The sequence below is a fragment of the Haplochromis burtoni genome, unplaced genomic scaffold, assembly GCF_018398535.1.
Source record: "Haplochromis burtoni strain Fernald_Lab_line unplaced genomic scaffold, NCSU_Asbu1 Contig_509, whole genome shotgun sequence".
In the NCBI taxonomy this organism is placed as follows: Eukaryota; Metazoa; Chordata; class Actinopteri; order Cichliformes; family Cichlidae; genus Haplochromis; species Haplochromis burtoni.
The window spans coordinates 340,721-358,662 of record NW_024582870.1 but is presented as its reverse complement, the minus strand read 5'-3'; the positions used below and the strand labels follow the sequence as shown (position 1 = coordinate 358,662).

Sequence of the window (17,942 nt, the reverse complement as noted above, 5' to 3'; positions counted from 1 at the left end):
GGAAGATGTAAAACAGCTTTTTCTCAGTGTCAGGATTGAGCTATATTTCAAAGGAAATTATCATGTGCATTACTCCACAGCTGCTGATGAGTAAAAACATCATTTCAACCGTGGAAAGTACACAATGGAACGATACATGTCAGATGCAGACGTGGAAAAAGTACTTACATGCTTACTTAAGCAGAAGTACAGACATCTGTGTTGAAAAATACTCCAGTAAAAACTGAAGCGCTGAATCAATTTCTTTACTCGTGTAAAAGTGCAAAAGTAAAGGCTAAGAAAGGAAAAAGTAGTTCCTTGAAGGACGTTTCTACCATAGACTTTTATGCAAAAGTAACTGAACCTTGTGCTATATTAAAGATGATTATAAAATACTATTAGTACAACAACTGTTTTCTGTTGCCTGCATTGTAGAGAGTAAAATGTGCGGTGCGCACATTCAGCAGTGGTGGGAGCGTAGTATTGGTTGTAGTGGTTCAGCGTGGGGAAAAGAATCAGAGCTCTTCAGTAGATTTTCTTAGTGTACAGGCTGTGATCAGCTGACCTGCTGCTCTCTGTGTATTTAGACTGAATTCAACAAGATGTAAGCAGATGTTTCATGTTTGAAGCGGGTGTTTCACAGCTGTCTTGGCTGATTTCCATTTCCTACACTAACAGTATACTCTTGATTTTGTCTTTATACTAGACACTATACAAATGTTACAACAGTGGAATTTAGTAAATTAGTCTAAGTGTCATCAACTTAAATGCAAATTATTCTTCTATATTTGATGTAACCAAACGCTGGCCATGAGCGTCACAGCCACCGTGCACCTGTCCAACACAGAGCCTCATCAAGAAAGGTTTATTTATTTATATAGCACATTTTAAAATAACAGGGTTGGTCAAAGTGCTTAACAATCAGCAAAAAAACAGCGAGACATTAAAAGGCAACGGTATACGGTATTTGACAGGGAGCCAGTGTAAATTAGAACTTGGGTGATGTGATCATACTTTCTAGAACCTGTTAGAAGGCGTGCAGCAGCATTTTGAACTAACTGCAGACGGTAGAGAGAAGAGTGATTGAGGCCCAGGTATAAAGAGTTACAGTAGTCCAGTCTAGAGGTGATAAATGCATGAATACGTTTTTCCAGTACTTTCAATGGAAGATAGGGCTTCGCCTTTGATATCAAACGTAACTGGTAGAAGCTATTTTTTACCACTGAGGACACTTGTTTCTCTAATTTAAGAGAGCTATCCAAAAACACTCCGAGGTTTCTTACCATGTGAGAGAGAGCTGCTGTTGGCCTTCTACCGCTCCTCAGTGGAGAGCGTGCTCTCCTGCTGACTGCGTGTTTGATATATACTGAGAACAGGAAGGCTACGCAGAGGCTAATTAGCACCTCCCAAAAAATAATTGGTTGCCACCCCTGGAGGCCATTGCCAATCCTTGCATCTCAGGAGAACCAGGGCGCTCAAACGTGGCCACTTGCACCCCGCCCACCTGCTGTTTGACCCGCTGCCCTCTGCTCAGCACCTCATGTTAATCAGGTTCCACACTAGTGATGGGATTTCCGGCTCTTTTTAGAGAATCAGCTCTTTTGGCTCCGAACTGGCTCTTCAGGTTGTTTTGTTGCTTTAATTAATTTATTATTAACAATAATATAAAATTATGCACAAAAGGAATTACTAATGTAAAAAGTGGTTTTATTTATATATGTTTATATATAAATATATGCGGTGGCCCCTAGAGACAAAGCACGTACAAACTCCAAAACACATTTCTAGCATGAACTGAACTTCCAAAACAGAGCTACTAGATCACTTAAATTACACAATTGAAAGCATGTGTGTATTGTTTGTGTATTTATACACAAGCACTCATATATATTCAAATAATTAAAAAATGTTCATTTACCTGTTACTACCACACACCAAATCCGGTCGTTGGTACTTCCTGGCTTGTGTAGCCACTAGGTAACAAAAGCTCAACACTGCCCCCTAGCATCCTGGAGCACTTCTGTTGTGTTTTTTACGTGTTTGTCTGTAGGGGCCACCATAAATATACTTTTATTTATTCACTCCACATAAAATGTAATAAATAAATCATATAATACAAAAATCCAACTATTCACAGTTCAACTTTTAACTATTTAAATTTTCAGCTTTTTCCTTTTAACAAATTTAAAGTGAAACAACACAAAACACTGCAAACCACAACACAATTAAATATAAATTAAAATATGAAAACAAAAAGAAGATGCATATTCTCTGTCATATGGGCCTGCATGAATAAACTTTCTGAATCCTTTATCATCTGCAACTGAAAATAGTTGTGGATGATTACTATACCTTTCTATGGCTCTTCTTTCTCTCCCTCCCGCTCTGTTTCTGTGCTACTGTGAGTGTAACTACCGCCCCTCCCCCCTCTGCTCAGAGCAAAGCAAAGGCTCGCTGCGGGGTGAAGCGGAAAAAAAGTGCGAGAGAGAGAGAGAAAGGAAAAAAAAATAACCCACGGCTCGCGATAAGGAGCCGCCTCGCGTCGTTCACGTCAAAGACCCGGCTCTAACAGCCATTTCGTTCGCGACCGACACATCACTAGTCCACACCTCCAGACTTACAAACAGCTTCTTCCCCTGGGCCATTTGAACTGTTAACATAATCTGAAGCCATGGTCTGAGTAACCTGACTCACTCAGGCCACTCACACACGGACGCTATGCAGACCAAGTCTTTTCTTTGCACTACTTCCAATCACTTTGCCACTATTTTGTACTCTAATGTGTAGCTTTCTCTTATTTTTGTATATATTTCTCCTGTTTGCTATTTATTTTAAGTATTTGTACTTTGTTACTTGAATTGAAAAGGAGGAGTAGAATCACCATTGTCAGAAAACAAATTCTGTATTCCTAACTCGTTTTTTTTTGGTTTACTTATTTCTCTTTTTAAACTGCAGTTGATGTTTTTTTTGCTTGAGGGTCCTGCACGGTAGGTCTGCTGTCTCTCTTCTGGACACAGATCTATGATGTCATTCCTGAGATCTGCTGAAGCCACTCGGACAGTTTAGTGGTCACTTTAGTGTGGGTAACACTGTAGCCTTCACCTTCCACATCTCGAGCTTCTCACGTTCCCTCTTCCTGATGATGCTGACAGACAGAAAGAGAGAGAGCAATTGTTATTTGATTCTTTTGGTCGTCTCTCTATTTGTCGATGACAATAAAAATAAAGAATACTTCAGTCTCATCTCCTAAAACTAGGGATCTGGAAAAATAAAGAATGATAACATCTTCAGTGTCTGTGAAGCAGAGGGGGGTTATTTGGATCAATCTTTTTTTGGACTGTGATGCTGTGCATCATAAGTTTGTATTAATTGTCAGTGCTGCTCGAGAGATGGATAGAACAGGTTCCAGTGCATAAATGAAAACCTAAAACCTAAGTGAGAATTCACCTTCATCTTCCTCACATTACAGGCGATGCAGAGTAAAAATCCATCGGTAGTTGAAGTTTCCATGGCATCCAAACTGCAACAAACGGGATTAGCTCAGAATTATTGACTTTCGACGTGACCTTTCTCACCATCCCTCTGCCTCCCCAGGCCGTACATCTGCTTCGTTCCTTGCTTCTGGTTGTCTTCTGATAGCCCTGCTTTCCTTCACAGCTCTAAAATGTACCACACGTACAGCTACATGTAAATTCAGCTTATATAGATGCTGTCGTGGGGTTACTACACACCAGATGGAAATGAGTAAAAATAGAACTCGTGCATGTCTTAAAATAAGAGGCTGAACGTCTAATCAGAGAAATATTTGTAATGCCGACTTTACAGTACAGATTATGCTTCTGTATCAGTATCTGTGTGACTGATTTTTCAACTCTCAATAGCTTATTGTGGATCTAAAAAAAGTATTTATATGCATGTGTGTGTGCTCAGTGCATGCGTGGTTGAGCACTTTGTGGGCGATTTGTGCAGCAGATTCAAACCCCTCAGCACTCTCCATCTCTGTTCTTCTCTCTCTCTTCCTCTCTCTCTTTTTGTTTTTCCATCTCTCTCTCACCCTCACTCCCTCTTTCTCTTTGAGTGGAGCAATAGAGACACTGAAGCTCCATTCCTGATAGGTATTAGATGTTCTTTTTCTTATTTCCTCCTGTATATCCCTGTGCAAGAGCCGGCATGCTCAGTCATTGATCAGGTCTTGCTCTATGCTTTTGGAAAATTCTGCTGATGTTACTGGAAGCTTAACCATCATCTTCTTATTTTTCTTTTTTTTGAAAAAGCAAAAGTAGGAGACTTTAAGGGTTCCAGTCTTGTCTTAGGGATGTTGTCAGCTGCTTCATTTGAGTGATTTTTCTCTTTTCCTTCCACAGGATAACTGTGCCAGAGTGCTGCTAGTTCGTGGAGCTGACAAGGAAGTAAAGAACTACAACAGCCAGAGTCCTTTTCAGGTAGTGTAAAAAAAAAATCTTCAGTAGTGTTTGTGTGTAAGTGATTATGGAAGATTGATTCCAGCTTTCAGCCTGGGGAAACCGTCTTCAGAAGCAGCGCATTTTTTTCATCCCATTTGTTACCATGGCAACGGTGCAACATGGTCAAGGTCAGCTGCAACCAGGGATGTAAATAGCTTTCTTGACAATATTCGATCATTTGTGATTAAACATTGTTAGGACAGAGCACAACCAAACCTCAGCATGCAGTGTAAAGTTTACTGTGTTCATTCATTTAGTTTCTTTTCTTTAAACTTGTAACTTCCACCAGGTCACCAGCAAACTCCTGGGTAGGCTTTACTATTAAACTGCATTTTAGCTGCACGTTAAAGGAAATCAGAAATTTTAAAATGTTACTCTTCGTGCATTTTGGCCCTCTTCTCTTATTAGATTGCTATTTTCTTTTCTTTTTATTCGTATATGTGAATATTACAGACAACCCTAACCCTAAACAGATCTCTGGCAACCTGGCGTATTTTACTAGGTTAACTGGAGATCTTTAAATGTAATATGAAAATCATCTAACTTTAACAAGCTCTGTCTGTGTTCCTCCAACTTATCCCTCAGTTCGTTCAATCAGTCACAAAGGTAAAACATTTAGCCCCTTAATTTTCTCAAGACCGATGAAATGATTATCCTCCATAACATGGAGTGTATGTGCACAGCGGCTTGAGCTGGTATTCAAGCGCATGTGTATTTGTATGTTTCTGCTTGCAGTGTTTGAAGTGTATATGCCTTAGCAAGCAAATCTATAAAAAGTCCCAAGAAGCAGTAAGAGTTGTCTAACTGGTATGTTTGACTCATAACCTACGCCCGAGTTATAAAATAGCCATATTCAGGCAGGCGTTTATGAAAGGCAGTCCCACAGGGTCCTCAGCTGTCCTCCAAAGCCACTCCAGTGGAGCGCTTTATTAGCGTGAGCACTTCAGAGGCAATGAGGCTGAGCCGAACGAAGTTTTTAGTCAGAGTTTGAGCTTTCAGCTAAGAAGCTTAGTTTGTAGTTTGGATTTAGCTGAGTTGCTGCTAATATGCAGTTTTTTCTCTGTCTTTGTGATGCTTTTTTGTTTGTGTCTGCTTGTTTGTGTTGTTCATGTTGAAACAAACATGTAGAAAACCCTCACCCTGTGAGGAGATTTGGTACAGTGCAGGCAGGCAATAAATTGGCTGCATGACTTGAATAAATATGTTTTCGTGGACCAAATATCCTAACTTTGAAGATGGCCTAAGGTTCCACTGAACGTGATGATTTAGATTTTTTTATGCCAGCAAAAACACCGAGTGAACCTGTGTGTCAAGAAGAACGAGCAGTGTCACAAACATGTGGTCTAGACTGTTTTGTCCACATTTGTGCTGTCGTTGCTTCTTTGCTTAGCTTTTTGCTGCAGAGAAGAAAGAAGTCATAAAATAAACTTTGTTTTTTAGCGCTTCAAACAATAAAATGGCTCACTGCAGCCATGGTCTGGCTTTTTTTTTTTGTTTTGTTTTTTTCCTTTAATGGGTGGTTTTGTGTTTCTTCCTCTTTGTAGTGAATCCTGCTCGGGTTGTGCTTTGGTTCCCACAATCCTTCTGTCTGCATAGCCAAAGAGTTATGCAAATGGTCACCAACATAAGACCATAAATCCTTAGAATTTCAGGCACAAGACAAACATGGAGTAATACGGAGTTTGAAGCATTACTAGATGTGAAAACTCTCTGACTTATGTAACTCTGTTATGACAAGGCAGGCTTTTTTTATTTGTTTGCTAAGAATATGTATTTAGCCCGCACTCACTATCTCGATCAGATTACCTCTTGTGCTTTTCCTTTTTAAAGAACCTTCGAAATAGCACCCCATAGAGTATTTCCACTTAAATGGAGTCTGTTTTTCACACAGGGCTGTTAATGCTCCGGCTGCATCTAATCACTAAGAGAACATCAACAGTAGTCAGTATGGTAATATACTGGAGGCAGACAATATAAGAATCGAGCACAAAAACTAAGGAAATGGCATTTAGTTGATTTTTTTCTTTCTTTGAACACTTTGGAGCTGGTACTGGATCTCTCTCCAAATAATAATGCTGCAACATGAAGTTGCTCTGTGGCACGGGCCCTATCCAGATCAGTCAAGCGTGGCGTGCTTGGAGCAGACACCAACTGACCGCTCTAGCAGGGTCTGTGCTCACAGGTTCTAATCAGGCACCTGAGTGTGTGCACCTGGGCACCAGAAGCTCCAAACAAGAGTCCGTAGCAGAATAAACTTTTTGGCATTGGCAAGTTTTCCATGGGCGCAAACCACACACCTAACTCTGCTGCTCAACCAACAAATACGTTTTCCTCACAACGGTGGAAAGTAAACACACAATTTAGTAGGTATAGGGTTTATTTTCAAAAAGGATTTACTTATCCTTTTTGTTAAATTTATCACACAATCACAGTGCAGTTTGACTGTTTGGAGATTTTTTTTCCTTTCCTTTTGTCTTTTGAGAAGATAAACCAATGGATCTATCAGCTTACATTAAAACTGACCAGCCAGCTACTTACTTGGGGAAAATCTGTGTTTTTCTTTACAGAGCTGAGTGCAAAAAACTGGAAAAGCAAGCGGCCACATCTTAGTAGTTATTATATAAGTTTAATCCTTAATTCAATTCAAACCTGTGATTATAAAAAAAATTACCTCACTTACAGTTGTGATTAATTGTGTAGTAGGCTGTTTGTCTCTGCTGTGTGTTGGACATTTTAACATGGAGCTCTGTAGGGGTGACTCACGTGGCCGAGGCACTGCAGTTTTTGACACATGCCTTGGTTTTTCTCGAGGTCACTGGTTGCTGTTGGAGACTGACTACACCAATGCTTAGCCTTGGACAGTATTTTCTATCAGCATCATCCAATCAAATATTGCCTAACTCGGGTTACAGCTGGAATGTTTGGAAAATCTATGCCAAACACCGAAGTTGATCCTGAGAAATATATATGCGGGGAAAAACCTAAAACTAAATATTTGGGGTTTGCAGAACAGTGACATGAGCTGTTCTCAGCATTAGCCAATACATCAGACAAACCTCTTGTGTAGCTAATACACCAAGTCTCATTTGATTGTATTTGGCGACTTTGTTTAATAGCAGCATGATATCATGCTTCCTCAGCTGTCAGGTTTTGGTGTAATTCCTTCAGAGCTCCAGAGCTAGAATTTTTTCTGTAGCTTTCCAGCAGATATCAGGAAAACATGCAGGCAGAAATCTGTTGTAAAAGCAGTTTCTCTTCTGACAGCAGGCTTAACAGTAAAACAACAAGCAGCCACTAGACATGTTGGACTCTCACTTGTTGTCAAGTGGAAAAAATTCACTCTCTTGCTCTTACTATCTTTATCATTATTGCACTCTCCACCTACACATGAAGCCAAGAGCTAAATCAAACAAGTTTATGCTTGTTTTCTGGCCAGCAGACATCTGGGAAACTGAAGGAGAAATATTAGTACATCAGAGGCATAAAGCAACATCGCATTAACTATAGCACATGACCTCGGGAAACAAAAAGCAGGTCAAACTTATTACAAGCACAAAACTATATGATAAGAGTTCTAAAACGTACTTGGGCACCTAAAGTCTCACGTGTTTAAATGGGCATAAATCTGCAGCTGTAACGTCCTGATCACGTCCTGGCTGTAGCTCAGGAGGTAGAGCATCTGTTTAGACCCACTGGCTGCTTCTGGAGTGTCGGTGTCGCTGTCCCAGAAGTGTCCACATTGCAGTTCCTCTAAGGGTCACGAGCCAAAAGTACATCGATACTCATCCATCCATTTTCTACTTATCCAGTTCAGGGTCGCGGGGGGCTGGAGCAGATCCCACATGCTATATAGTGAGAGGTGTGGTGCTCCCTGAATAGGTTGCTAGTCACCGTAGATGTCCGTAGGAAAATGTCCACCTTTATAGCATTAAAGGCCATATTTACAACCTGGCATTTATGCGTAGTTCTTGGATAAACTATTTGGATGCTGTAATAAGGGGTACAGACAGCCCAAGAGTCCAGCAAAATTCTGGTATCTAATTAGTCTGTTACTTAGCACTAATTAGCAGGTGTGTGTTTGGCTCAGAGTCAGAGTTCATCCTTTCCTGCCTCTTTTATGAAACTAACTTTGGCCTTCAATACAGTAAAGTCATTATCACAGACTGTGTAAAATATGGATGTAGACAGACAGCGTTGGGAAGGTTACTTTTAAAATGTATTCCACTACAGATTACAGATTACATGTCCCAAAATGTATTTTGTAACGTATTCCGTTACGTTACTCAACAAGAGTAACGTATTCTGAATACTTTGGATTACTTAATATATTATCATGCCTTTTACAACATGAATGTACTATTGCTGTGATTTATTACTGAAGGCTACTCTCCACACCAACACCAACTAGATGTTTAAATCTTAATATAAATGAGTAACAGTAGGTGGACATTAGGTAAGGCTGCACTTTCTGCAGTGATCTCGTATAGAAACTATTCGTCGCGTATATAAAACAGGTCCGCGGCTCTGAACTGTAGTAAAGGGACCTCTGGCTGATACGTCGGGTTCGTGTCGGGCTTGTAGCTGAAAACTAGCTTTACTTTGTTGTCTGGGTCAACTTTGCTAGCGAGAGACAGAGAGAGGCGTTGAAAGGCTGCTGCAACGGAGCTTATTGTTTCAGAGGAAAACACGAACACGGTGTACAGTCGAGTCTTAATAGCTTACTTACAGCTGGGCTCGTCAGGCTGCAGTGGTTATTATTATATTTACATGCTTCCAGCTCCCGTTTCTGCTCGGTGACTCGTACTTTTCCACTCTCCCTCCTCGCTCACAGACACATAACGGGTATGACAGTCCATTCTCCCTGCAGCACGGACTACACTGCCTATTGCCTTCATATTAAATCATTTTTTGAATAATAAATTTTCACCTGATTATGCTGCTGCAAGTAGAGGTGACTTGGGCCGTGAGATCGAGACACAGACATTAGATCCTCTTATTGCGTGTTTTGTTTGGGTTTCCACCAGCGTGGAATCACCAAAAACAGAGAGAGCATAGCCTAACATATGAAACAGGAAAAGACCGCTGTGTAATCCATTTATTTCAACAAAGTAACTGTATTCTGAATACCACCTTTTTAAACGGTAACTGTAACGGAATACAGTTACTCATGTTTTGTATTTTAAATACGTAACACATGTATTCTGTTACTCCCCAACACTGTAGACAGCAAAGTCCTGTTGTGAAGAATCAAGCCGATGTCAAACCTATACGTGCATCTCACTAGAGAGGCCTGTTTGTCAATTCAGCAAAGGGATGTGCTTGAAAACATCATCATTAGGTGCCAAATTAACAACTGGAAAGTGCAAGTGTTAATAACTACTGATTGCTATAGTTGAATGAGGCGTGCTTACGTTGTGCCTCCGCTGCTGCTGCATGTGCTCTTAATTTGAACACTGTGTGGGTGTTCTGTGGCCGTGCCATTTGATAATATCATTTGTCAGTTCTGTGTGTGTGTGTGTGTGTGTGTGTGTGTGTGTGTGTGTGTGTGTGTGTGTGTGTGTGTGTGTGTGTGTCAGCTGTCCTCTATCCCGTGTTCTTCCTCTCATTCTTCTTTTTGAGTCCTCATACCATATTTCTGTCTCTTCAATCTGACCTGTGCCCAGCTGTAACCTTTTCACGCGCTCTGTAAAACCTCATTTCTTTTATCTTTTCATTTTCTTCACATTCGTTATCTTTCTTTTGCACGTTCTTTCTAGGCCAGTCTTTTAATCTAATTCCCCTCTTCACTCCTTATTATTTTCAGTCTATTTTGTATGCCCTTCCTCCTCACCTATTTCCTGTTCACCATGCCCCCACACATTCTCTTATGCACCCTTCGTCCCTTAGCACAGACTGTAAAGTACACATGGTTTTGTGACCTCTGCTGTAAATTGTAGCTACCATTTACTATAAGAATATAATGGGATTGCACATGCTCTGATGGAGGCCACTGTGACAAAACCTTTTTCACATTTGTTGACATGTCCTGAATGATTTGGTGAAACAGAGTTGTCGTCTTATTCCTGAAAGTTTGTGTTCGTGCTGCCTTTTAAAACTGGCATTACTGGAATTTGGTTTACGGCCAGATGAATGAATACATTGGGAAGATTCATGCTTTCATTTAGCAAGAGTCATAAACACCTTCCTGCTTTCCTTTGGGTGCACTTTGCCCGGTTTGATGGATAATCATGACGTGATGGTCACTGATATCAACAGTTATCTGTTTTCATAACAGTATTAACTAAAACTTGCAATTAGATGATAACATTCCAAGCGCTGTATGTTCCTCTGTGGGAATTAATAGCAAAATCATAACATTATGTGTGCGTGCGTGCGTGAGTGTGTGTGTGCGCGTGCGTGCGTGCGTGCGCGTGCGTGCGTGCGTGCGTGCGTGCGTGTGTGCGTGCGTGCGTGCGTGTGTGCGTGCGTGTGTGTGTGTGTGTGTGTGTGTGTGTGATGTAATTTGTATTAGTTCTCAGTGGAAAAGCTCAATAAACTCAGTGTATACTGCCTAGCACACCAAAAACACTCGGTTTGAGGGTGGGTGAGTAGAGTGGAAGCAGCTAACGAGCCTGATATTACCCTTAGAGTAGATCAAAAACAGTGCTAACGAGAGTGAAGATTAGACAGAAATGTAACTATAAATTAATGTTGCTGTTTATCTGCTGGATGATTGAAAGTAAATCTATCAAAACTTGAAATCACCTGCAGCTCTCAGGCTAAGTAAACCATTCTATCCTTTTAACCACCATGAGCTGTGTTTCATGTGTACCTTATGTTTGAATATGGATTTAATGTGTTAGTTAGCTGAACTAATAGCAACACTGAATAAAGCCAGTCTACCTATTGTCCCTGTTTTATGTGAAGCTTATCTTATCCTGCTGAACTACATGGTTTTATCATCTGTAGTCATACTTTCTAAACACCCCTAAATCTTATATTTTACCCCTTTAGCAACATTTTGCACACATCCACGGCACTCTACTATAATGTTGTTACTGTAGGTGTAGCCAGTAAAATAATAAAGAAGCATGTTGCAGATGGCACAGGTTGTAAAACGGTGTATTTTAAATTAAACCCATGATGGTCGAGTAAATCTTAACAAGTTGTTTTCATGCCCAAAACCTGCTAAGATGATGGCCAGTGCATTTAAATTTACCCCTGAAGCATGTCCCTGTGGAACCCAACCCATGTGGGGGAATGGCAGACAGACCCACACAGCCCACAGTGGGCCTCAGTGAGGTAGCCTGTAGTTTGGTCTCCTCACACTAAGCAGAGAGGGGCCCAGATGTGGGCCACACTGCTGGGGCCCCACCCAGGCCTCCCCCAGGCTCACAGAGGACGCATGAGCTAGCCCCACAGTGTGGGGACAAATGTGCCCCTTATTGTATAACCACACCACTCGAAGAAAAGAAAAGAAAAGAAAGAAAGACAGCTCCTCTCATTAGCCATGCTCTTAATCACACAGGGTTACTATAGTGCTGTGTTTAACGTATTTGCCTCCTTCATGATTTCTTAGTCTTTTTCTCCATATTAGTATCAGATCATCAAAGATAGTTTGTTTGTAAATGCAAAATGCAGGTCTTAAATGATTATTTCATTTATTAAGGGAGGAGAGCAATCCAAACATGTCCATGAAAATCTACTTGTCCCTTGTTAAATCATGAATTAATTGTCATTAACCAAACTTTCTGGAAAGCTAAGTTCAGTTTCAGGCCTCATAACTGTCACATATGTTAAATCACAAAATCACTTAAATAGAAGCTGCTTTTCTAATCCAGTAAACAACAGTGAGAGCCATCATCCACAAATATTATAGTGAACTTTCCCAGGAGTGATGAAAGAACTCAGGCCAACATCTAAAAATCCGGAGGTCTCACTTGCTTCAGTAAAGGTCATTTATGAGCATCATAAACCGCTTTGATGCTTCTGGGTCCATAATTAATGGTCATCTGAAAAACTGCTCTCCTGAATCCTGAAGGTGAATGTCGGGCCATCACTTTGTGCCCTGAAGCTTAAGATCACTTGTGTTATGTAGCAGAACATTGATTGTAAACACACCAGCAAGTCCACGTCTGAATGGCTCAAAAAGACAAAACAAATGAGCCTTTTGGAGCGGCCTCATCAAAGTCCAGACTCAAATCAGATTGAAATGCTTTGGCATTTCCTTCAACAGGCCGTTTGTGTTTGAAAACCCTGCAATGTGGCTGAATTAAAACAATTCTGCAAGAAGAGTGGGCCAAAATTCCTCCACAACAAGACTCAATGCCAGTTCTCTTGAACGCTTGATTGCGGTTTTTGCTGCCAAGGCTGGCCCAATCATTTATTAGGTTTAGGAGACAAGTACTTTTCACACAGGGCCAGGTAGGTTTGGATAACATGTAACCTGCTGCACTGTGTAGCCATTTGTCCTGAAAGGAAAAAGAGTCAGCTCCTATCCAACAAATTAATCTTGAAATGGACGATGGCCTGATATCTTTCACTTCCTGAATTCTTTTGCTGTAAATCAATAAAAATCCTTCTTACTTCAGGTTCGAATAGATCACCTTCTCTCAGCCTCATATTTCTGACACTACACTGAAGTATCTTCTGGGGTTTCATCTTCTCCACAATAGTCATACTTCCCTGTATGGTCTTTAATTATTATAAATAATGTGCAAACATGCCTGTGTTAGCACACGATGGATAGGTGTGGATGAACTGTGGGGCTGTGTGGACAGGGCAAACCCCGGGCAGGCGTGCCTACATATGGCCAACAGCTTTCTAGATGGGTTTTCTAAAAGCAAGCCACCATGGAAAACTGTGAGAGGCGTCCTGAGGGGTGAAACTATTTAAAACCAGGCTTTAGTATGTTGAAAGTAAAAATATGTGAAGTCCAATAACGTTTTACTACAAGCAGACTAACATTAACAACATATTGTTACTATTAGTCTGGATGGAGTTGGATGCAAACATCAATGCATCTGTCTTAGCATTATACGTTCTATTGATCAGTCACATTCTAGCAGGCTTTAATTGCATGCAGCTAAAACGAGGAGTCACATTCACCAAATTGCATCTGAAAGCCATGCGGATCTGATCTTTTTTACTCCATCTGTAATCAATGAATGATGAATGAAAGTGGACGTCTTGGCCCAGATATCAGTGATCAGTCTGCGGTCAATAGGCTAACCTATAGGACAGACTGACTTATCGAAAGAAAAAGGAAATTTGTTAAAGTGTTAAAGTAGTTCCTGAATAATATTGTCATTTTTAGAGACCTTTAATTTATTTTGGATCAATTAAAACACTGCAATAATTCATTTCACTTTATTAGGTCATATTTTTGACATTTCACTTTGAGTCTATTTAAACTAACTCTATGGGAAGAAAATGAAGGAAAAATGTAAACGTATAAAGAAAAGTTTGGGCCCTCAAATTACTCAGTGCTGGGGAATGACTACGTTTAAAATTGAAGGGCAGTGTAGATCGAATCCTTTCTCCTTCCTGTTTGGACTTTTGTTTTTCAGTGATTGTTTTGATTGATTTTCCTTTTCTGGTGTCCTTTCACCATCTCTTTCTTTTGGTCTGGTCGACCCGTTGCCTTGATTTCCACTCGGCTTTAAGTGGCTCCACATCCTTCCCACCCCCATCCGGTTACTTCTGTGTTATACACAACCATTTGTCTCCATGACAACCATGGGAGAACAGGAAAAGAATCGATGTGGGGGTGGTGATGGTGGTGATGGCAGTAGTGGTGGTGATAGTGGGTGGTAGAATGATAATGAGAGATAAATTGTGACTCCATGTAGCTTGTTGGTACCTGGTTTGTGATCACAGTTAAACTTGAAACTGTCTTCTGTTGGATTCTGTAAGCTCCATTTTAGACTAGCTTTTGCTAATCCCATTCCAAATATGTAGCTTCCTTAACTCTGGGTTTCTCCAAGGGTCTAAAATAAACAGTACAGAGCCACTCGAAATGTAGCCTGTAACATAAATAGCATTTACCGTATAAACAATGCTAAGTAAACATTGTTTACACCTCCTCTATATCTCCTGTTTGGGTTTTAAAGGCCCACTTTGTGCCAGATATATCCTTCGCGACAGATGATGATCTATCAACTTCCAGGAGTTTACTGACATTTGTGGGTCCTTATATTGATGCCGTGATTATCATTCCTTATATGAAGAGGATGATTGCCATTCTGTCACTCGTCAATTCAAAAATTGTGGCAAAATGGCAGAAATGCACAGGAGGAATTGACATTACTGAACAGGACATTCAGAATACTGGCGCGTAGATCCATCAGGTTACGATGTAGATAGATTTTGCTTCAATAGAATTCCCACTAAAGCATAAATCAACAGTAAAAACAAAAAATAAATAAATAAATCCCCAGTAAAGCTCAGGGTCATGCCATCACCAACGCAATGCATTATGGGGTTGTTGTTCAAGTTCAGCTTGATAATGGAAGGCAGATGTTGCTTTGGGGTCTGAAGGTAAATTGTGAATATTTGGAAACTTATCAAAATGTTGAGCTGGTGTTTGTAAAATGCTGGACCTGTACCTGTGAAGTGAATGAGCGCCCATTTAGTTTGGAGACTTTCACTTTCCACGCTGGAAGCAAAAAGGAGCTAAGGTCACTGAGCCAACAAACACAAGCTCAGGTGCAGTTGGGAAAAGGGAAAACATCAACTTTAGCAACATTTCAGAAATCATGTTTGTGTGATCTCAACGTTATTCATAACACATTTAGCTGTTTATATGTTACAGTGCTGTTGCTATGTTATAGACATTAAATATGGCCGTCATCTCATCTGTAGCTACATGGCAGCATAGCTAGAATCCAAGAAAATCTTTTGCTTTTGTTTTTGAAAAATAGCTTTTGTAAAGTGAATTTGTTATCCTACTCAGTGGAAACCAGCAAATGAAATGCAACAGTGTGATGGTGACTGGGTACCACTGTTACATCTTGGACACACAGAAGTCATTGTGACTACCTCTGACCAGTATCAGCGGAGAACAAAGAACTACAAGCTCCTATAACTGCCGATGACATAAAACAAGGTCACGTCTGAAGATTCCCAGTGCAGTTTATTGCACAACATGCAAGGATGCAAGAGGTGCAAAAAGTGTTTGTCTTCATGTCTCCCAGAGCCATGACTCATTGGCTCAGAGTGCCTGACTTGAGTGTTCACACATGAATGTGAGCTTGAAGCAATTTATCATTTTTGTTTGATATGTTTTTCAGGAGATGTTGTCCATACCTCCAGAAATAAGTTGACCGTTTGTGTTCATACAGATCAACCCCTCCTAATGACACTCCTTTAACTCCACGTCATTTGGGTGTTTTTTCAGAGCTCGTTTCTTAGTTAGTTTCTTTGTACTTGTTTTTTAGCCTTTTCCCAGCTTATGTTTTGTTAGTTTAGTCTTTGTTGTTTTCTGCCTTTGTTTGTAGTTTTGTTCAGGCCCATTTATAGCAGCTTTTTGGTCCATGTGCAGCAATAGCTTGGTTAGTATTGCTGGTCAAAAGCAACTCTGTTCTGGTGAGCTTTGGACTCTTTGGGCGATTGCTGCCCTTTTTCTACTGATTATATAAGCTGGGCTTAGGTATTAAGTATCAAAGTGTCAATTAAAAGCTATTAATTTGAGATTCTGGAGGAAAATTTGTGTTGGAAAAGAAATGCTGAGTAAAGTGTCTTATTTGAAGATGCTGAAAGAAGTGTGTATTGTATGTTTAACTCTCAGTGTAGCTGAATAAATGAAAATAAATTATTCCCAGAGCCACTTGATTCCATTAGCAAACCAGAATTTAAATAGTAATTAGCAGAGGTGTAAATGTGTAAATACAGGTGATGGGACTGTATGACTATATTACAGTGGGAATCAGGTCAGAAACATTAATGTCACTCTAGACTTTCAAAGCTGTCAGTAAGTGATTCTAACCTCACATTTTAACCTAGATGCTAAAACATCTTTTGACCTTGAAATTAGCTTATAAAAGCCTAAATGGAAACAAGGCACATATGCTGTTCCAAACGGCTGATCATTTATTGATAAAGAAAAAACAATAAGACAGAGGTTTTAGGAGGGACATATTTTATCCTATTATTACATTGCTGATGGGCAGTACATGTCTCAGTGCTTCAAACATCTTACAAATACATTAGGTTTGGCTACCTCATTCTAGGTCATAGTTGAAATGACGTCTTCATCTCTTTTCTTTGCCTCATCTCTTCCCATCCAACAGTTTCTCCTCAAGAACAGGCTTTGATAGATTTGTCACAGTTTGTGGCATGCGCTCTGGGAGATCCTCAGAATGAGTGGGCAATCCAGCCAGCATTCAGCACCCCCTCCCCCATCTCCTTAACAGGAAACATCACATTTGTTACCAAAAATATGAGCCTAAATTTACATTCAGTGACTCACATCTTATTTAAAAGCAAGCATTTTTCCCTTTTGTATCTGAATGCAGGTTGATAACAGAAATGTGAAAAGGAGTCAAAGTGGTGTAAAAAATTTCCTTTTGAAATTCCTAAGTGTGTCTCAAAAATGCTCTTTTTTGATTCATCTATATATAAAGAACAAAAAAGGGAGCACAGTTTACTACTTAAGCCAGCAATGCTTTGATAATACACATGCTCACTCTTCTCTTCTTTACTGAATATTTGTTCTCCGGGAATCAGAGGAGGCACACTTATATAATGCTTCTAGGCTTCTCATGAAGTGTGTGTGTGTGTGTGTGTGTGTGCATATGTGCAGCGGGAAAATGAATCTGACTATTTTTACTGCCGTGATCTTGACTCCAGCTGTACTGTAAACCTGTAACACTCAGCAAGCACTGTGCCTGCAGAGCTGACTGTAAGCAACAGCACGATAACAGGCAGCACGATCTGGGTCACTGACAGTGTAACAACCTGTTTAACCAGCTCAGCAAGAAATCCCGTTACTGCCCTCTGGTGGCCACATACAGATCACACTTCTGTGTAATGAAGTCCACTGATTTGAACGATTGAAGTGACTGTAATATACGAAGAAGAAGTCTCATTTCAGTTGTAGCTTTAGCTTTAGCTTTCCATTTTTAACAGTAAATGCATCAAGAGAACCACAAACGGGACTTATGGACAGGTATTAAGTGAATATTGACTTGAAATATGTACGTACACTGATCAGACATAATATTATGATCCCCTTCCTAATATTGTTCGTCCCCCTTTTTCTGCCAAACCGGCCTCGACTTGTGGAGGCATGGACTCCACTAGACCTCCACTAAAGGTGTGCTCTGGTATCTGATGCTCAATTAAATTGAGATCTGAGGAATTTGGAGGTCAAGTCAACATCTCAAACTCATTGTTGTACAGGGTGGGCCATTTATATGGATACACCGTAATAACATGGGAATGGTTGGTGATATTAAAGTCCTGTTTGTGGCACATTAGTATATGTGAGGGGGCAAACTCCTCAAGATGGGTGGTGACCAT

The 17,942-nt window shown here is 40.3% G+C and overlaps 1 protein-coding gene across 6 annotated transcripts in view; it reads left to right on the top strand.

The window, feature by feature from the left end:
• LOC102298838 (SH3 and multiple ankyrin repeat domains protein 2) overlaps window positions 1–17,942 on the top strand; it is a 200,258-nt gene that overhangs the window by 37,326 nt on the left and 144,990 nt on the right. For all 6 annotated transcript variants that reach the window (XM_042213994.1, XM_042213992.1, XM_042213990.1 and 3 more), the window contains exon 8: window positions 4,344–4,421. In XM_042213994.1, the coding sequence (XP_042069928.1) occupies window positions 4,344–4,421 (78 nt within the window). The remainder of the gene's footprint in view (window positions 1–4,343; window positions 4,422–17,942) is intronic.